Raw genomic sequence first — 5364 nt, 5'->3', positions numbered from 1 at the left:
TACTAAATAATACATTTTATTTTACCATTTGAGTCAACCAAAAGTGAGTATGGAAATCTTGAAATAGTGTATAAAATGTTGGTGCTGTGTTAGGTGAACACTAAATACTTTGTTGTATGCACCTCTGTAAGTAGACTATGACTGCATTCATGTAAATGAGGAGAAATGACATGCACTTGAACACATAAGCAATATCGCAGATTCAGTAGAATACCATTGTATTGAGCTTACAGTGAGTAGTTCATACAGGTATATAGGTAATCCATAGTGCTGGTGGATTCTTTTGTTTTAAGGGTCAGGTAGAAACGCCAACAGCGAGAAGAAAATTATGAATATATGGACCAGAGTCATGATGCAGTTCCCTTAAGCACATCAAATGGAAATTAAAGGCACCATTAATATTTTTCTCCATTGAAATACTCTGAACCATTGGTATATAGTAGTGTATATGGCACTTTCTTTCATGACATGAGCATGTTTGTACACATTTCTATTTATTTATAAAATACTTTATTCACTACTTTGCTAAAATAAACGTTGTCTTTCTTTCTTTTTTTTTGCAAATATTTAATTTATAGAAAATAAAAGTTTAGTAGTGACTATTATTTATTTTTGAAGTATTTTAAGTATTTTTCTAAGCAATATTTACATTTTTGACATTATACAGCAATTGGATCTTGGTTGGCGATGATGCTGGATAACCTGGCTTGCAGGTCATCCTGTGGGGAGAGTCGGAGTGCTGGGTAAGTTCTGCAGCTGTCTGTGAGTGGCTCCACACCTGCAGCCATGTAATCCTGTAAACTCAGGAAGGGCGTGTCCTCTCCCACGCAACAGTCCTCCTCCGTGTCGCTCTCCGAGCTGCTCCTCGCCGTACTGCTGACTCGGTCGTTGGACTCCGTTTTGTGGCCCGCCATGTGGCCATTGGGCTTTGTGCTATTGGCACAGCGGCCATTGTTGTTGTTTGTGAGTTTTTTAGGGAGGCTTTGCGGGGGAACGGTTGGTACCACAACCGTGGCGGCGACCGCCTCGTACTCCTGCGTTGTCTCGTAGTTGTCGTTCTCGACCATCCTCAGCGGGCTGGGCGGGGGGCTGTGGGCCTTATGGCCATAGTTGTAGTGGGCACAGTTCCTTTTGGACTGGCTGTGGTGGTGGTCGGGGCGCGGCGGCTTGTCACGGGGCCACAGCGTGGTGGTGAACAGCAGGGGGTCCTCCTCTTCGCCAGTGGGGCTGACTGCCACCGAGGGGACTGAGGTGGCCAGGCTGGACAGTGGGGCCGAGATCTCAGAAGGAGGGGAGGCCGGGGTCACGGGAGAGAGCAACTCCACAGGAGACAGGCGCGTTGAGGTGGTCATTGCTGATGCATACCTGACAGACAGGACCAAAAGAGAAGCCACTATCAATTAGGAACATAAAAGTGAGAACACACAACTGTATGCATGGACACCACTTGAATCCTTATTAGGGACACATGCTTTTTAGCTAAAATAACTAAATCCATAGCATTACATTTTGTTCCCTATAGGTACAGTCAAATCCTCAAGTGCACATCCGATGAGCGTAGGCTCCTTTACTGAAGTGCAGTGCAATTCACCAGTCTCCACTCAAATACTTTATTTTTTACATTCCTCTACTCTTGTTCAGGATACACATTCATTCCCGATCCATTTCATCAAGCAGGTATAGAACTGTATAGGCCTTTCTCTTAGTATGTGTGGGGAGGACAGAGACACAGATGTGAAGAACACTGGAGCATTTGTCTCCGTCTGCCCCAGCCAGTCATTAGAGTTATGTGCACAGATGGGTTCTCTCTGACTCAGTGTGGCCTGTGACCTTTGCTGCACAGCTCGACTGACAACACGGTTACACCTGCGCTCATCAGCACCACATTGGTTTACTAATGAGGATTTATGAAGTCATCATTGTCCATTAGGTTTGATCTAGGAGGGACTGTTTGTGAAGTCTAAATATAGGTGTAATGTGTGCTCCATCTCCGGCCTCTAGGTCACCAGGCTGCTCATTATGGCGCACACCTGTCACCAGCGTTACTCGCACCTGCACATCATCAGACTCACCTGGACTCCATCACCTTCCTGATTATCTTCCCTACATATTTCACTCCCTTTGGTTCCCTCCCCAGGTGTAATTGTTTCTGTTTCCTGTCTGTGCATTGTTCGTGTTTCAAATCAAATCAAATGTATTTATGAAGCCTTTCGTACATCAGCTGATATCTCAAAGTGCTGTACAGAAACCCAGCCTAAAACCCCAAACAGCAAGCAATGCATGTGTAGAAGCACGGTGGCTAGGAAAAACTCCCTAGAAAGGCCAGAACCTAGGAAGAAACCTAGAGAGGAACCAGGCTATGTGGGGTGGCCAGTCCTCTTCTGGCTGTGCCGGGTGGAGATTATAACAGAACATGGCCAATATGTTCAAATGTTCATAAATGACCAGCATGGTCAAATAATAATAATCACAGTAGTTGTAGAGGGTGCAGCAAGTCAGTACCTCAGGAGTAAATTTCAGTTGGCTTTCCATAGCCGATCATTAAGAGTATCTCTACTACTCCTGCTGTCTCTAGAGAGTTGAAAACAGCAGGTCTGGGACAGGTAGCACGTCCAGTGAACAGGTCAGGATTCCATAGCTGCAGGCAGGCACATTAGTTTCTTGTTTTACATTATGTTGTGTTTATTTATCGAAACACTCCCTGAACTTGCTTCCGGACTCTCAGTGCACATCGTTACAATAGGACAGCTCATAGGAAACCTCTAATAATTAAAAAATAACTATTTCATTCAGAAGAAAGAAAATGATAGCATGGCAATGGAAATACCACAAATCTTGGATTAAATCTTGGTGATATATAAAATGAATGTTATTCCCTAAACATGATATCAAGTATAATCTCTAAAATATACCTTATTCTTAAATGGATATCTCTATTTAACTCAGTGTCTGCCACTTCTTAATGACCTATCATTAGTCACAAACCCTCAATTAGTTGTATGGGCTGAAGGGAGGTTATTGTGTGTAAAGCAGCACGTAGCACCATTAGCTACATTAGGGCATCTTTCTCCTACCTGTCTCTGAACAGCGAGTCCCTGGAGGAGTCTGGCGTGTCTCGGGTGTTCTTTAGGTAGACACTCAGGTCTCTGGCGCCGCCCGTGGCGTCCAAACGACCCCGGTGGATGGGCGTGGCGTGCCGGCTGTTCTCCATTGATGACATCACCAAGACAGAGCAGCTGTGAGATGAGGCACTCTCGCTGTGGCAGTTGCTCCAGCTGAGGGGAGACAGAGGAGAATGAAGAGGGTAGACAGAAGAGGGGAATTAATTGCTTCTCTTAAATGATGCATAACACTGGCTGCTTCAGACCCTGATGTAAGCTGTAAACACGTTAAAACATGTCTATTGCAAACCTGGGTTCAAATACTTTTAGAAATCATTTCAAATACTCCAGCTGGGCTTGATTGAGCTTGCCCGGCTTAATGGACCAATAAAATAGTCCCAAATCTGCTATAACTGCCGTTCTTACACTCCAAGCAGGCTAGAACAAAACCACAAAAGTATTTAAAGGATTCAAATAGCACTTAAAGTAGTTTGCAATATCAGTGGGCTTTGTGATGAATATCAGTGGGCTTTGTGATGAATATCAGTGGGCTTTGTGATGAATATCAGTGGGCTTTGTGATGAATATCAGTGGGCTTTGTGATTCATCTGATTCAATAAATGAAGGAGCAGAGCTGGCTTTTTTCCCCAAAATGTAATTTAAGGTGCCCCAAAGCTTTTTACTATCATTCTTTATATTGTCTCATGGTGTAGTTTATTTTCATTTTTATTTAGTTTCGTCACATGATTTCTTAATTTGAAGTACATTTGCCAATCAGTTTGGCTGCCAGTCTTAATTGCCATACCTTTTGCCTCATCCCCCTCAACCATACAATTTTTCAAGTCCTCATCAATTCAAGGGGATTTAACAGTTTGTATAGTCATTTTCTTAATGGGTGCATGCTTATTAGTAACTGGAATAAGTAGTTTCATAAATGTGTCACGTGCAGCGTCTGGTTGCTTCTCATTACACGCCACAGACCAGCAAATATTCTTTACACCATCAACATATGAATCACTAAAAAGCATATTTTATCGCCTCTTATAAACTATATTAGGCCCAGCCTTTGGAACTTTTGTTTTCCTAGATATTGCTACTATATTGTGATCGCTACATTCCATGGATCTGGATATTGCTTTGGAGCAAATTTCTGCAGTATTAGTAAAGATGTGATAAATACATGTTGATGATTTAATCCATGTGCTGTTTAAATTCAAGGTCAGAATACGCATGGAGAGAAAAGATCATAAAGAGATCATTACGTTCAATTTACGTGCCTTAACTGGGGTCGGAATTCCCCCCAATGTGAATTCATTGCTTTTCAAACCCCTGACATAAACGGAGAGGATAGAGGAAAGGAGGAAAAGTGGGGTTGGCTGGGGTGAAATGAGAAGGATTAAGATAGAGTAGAGAGGCTGTAATGCATGTTGACAGTTATGACAGATTGACGGAAATGAACAGAACATTAGGACTTTATCTTTGACACATTATTACAGTATCTTCTTAGAGCTATTGCTCATCTCTTTTTAAAAGCGGACGACTTTCACAGATGGGAGGAGAGGAAGGAAAGGAAAAAGGAAAGGTAGGTAGGATTGTACAGGATTACCTTTGACTGGAGGTGTGGGTGACCGTTGTCGATTGATGCTCTGATGATGTGTACTGGCTCGTGGAGAAAGACATTTCCGTTTCCTTCACGAGTAGATGCTGTGTGGGCAATGCATTTTTAGACACAAATTGCTATAAGAAGGGAAACAATCAAAAGAAGCGTCAATAGTAAGGCCATGAAATCACGTTCACATTATGAAACGTGCAGTACCTGTAGCTCTATGTACTCTGAAACAAGTCAACAAAAAATATATGCAATGCCTTAAGAAAGTATTCAAACCCTTTGACTTTTTCCACATTTTGTTGTTTTATAGCCTGAATTTAAAATGGAATAAATTGAGATTGTGTCACTGGCCAACACACACAACAGCCCATAATGTCAACGTTGAATAATTTTTTTCGAAAGGAAGGAAATCTCTCAGGGATTTCACCATGAGGCCAGTGGTCACTTTAAAACAGTTACAGAGTTTAATGGCTGTGATAGGAGAAAACTGAGGATGGATCAACAACATTATAGTTACTCCAAAATACTAACCTAAATGACAGGATGAAAAGGAAGCCTGTACAGAATAAAAATATTCCAAAACATGCATCCTGTTTGCAATAAGGCACTAAAGTTAAACTGCAATAAATGTGGCATAGAAATTAACTTTATGTC

General features: G+C 42.1%; 1 protein-coding gene across 1 annotated transcript; it reads right to left on the bottom strand.

Annotated features, from left to right (window-relative positions):
• Positions 1 to 4999, bottom strand: LOC110509544 (pro-neuregulin-1, membrane-bound isoform). The gene is made up of 3 exons (XM_036968250.2): positions 4708 to 4999; positions 3075 to 3275; positions 1 to 1365 (listed from the first exon to the last, which is right to left on the bottom strand). The coding sequence occupies exons 1-3, from the start codon at positions 4779 to 4781 to the stop codon at positions 660 to 662; spliced, it is 981 nt and encodes a 326-aa protein (XP_036824145.2). The 5' UTR covers positions 4782 to 4999; the 3' UTR covers positions 1 to 659.
• Positions 5000 to 5364: the final 365 nt, after the last annotated feature.

Source organism: Oncorhynchus mykiss, chromosome 29 (assembly GCF_057628025.1).
Source record: "Oncorhynchus mykiss isolate SJ-2025 chromosome 29, ASM5762802v1, whole genome shotgun sequence".
Classification (NCBI taxonomy): Eukaryota; Metazoa; Chordata; class Actinopteri; order Salmoniformes; family Salmonidae; genus Oncorhynchus; species Oncorhynchus mykiss.
The sequence above is the reverse complement of the archived record's forward strand: the minus strand, read 5'-3'. Positions and strand labels throughout refer to the sequence as shown.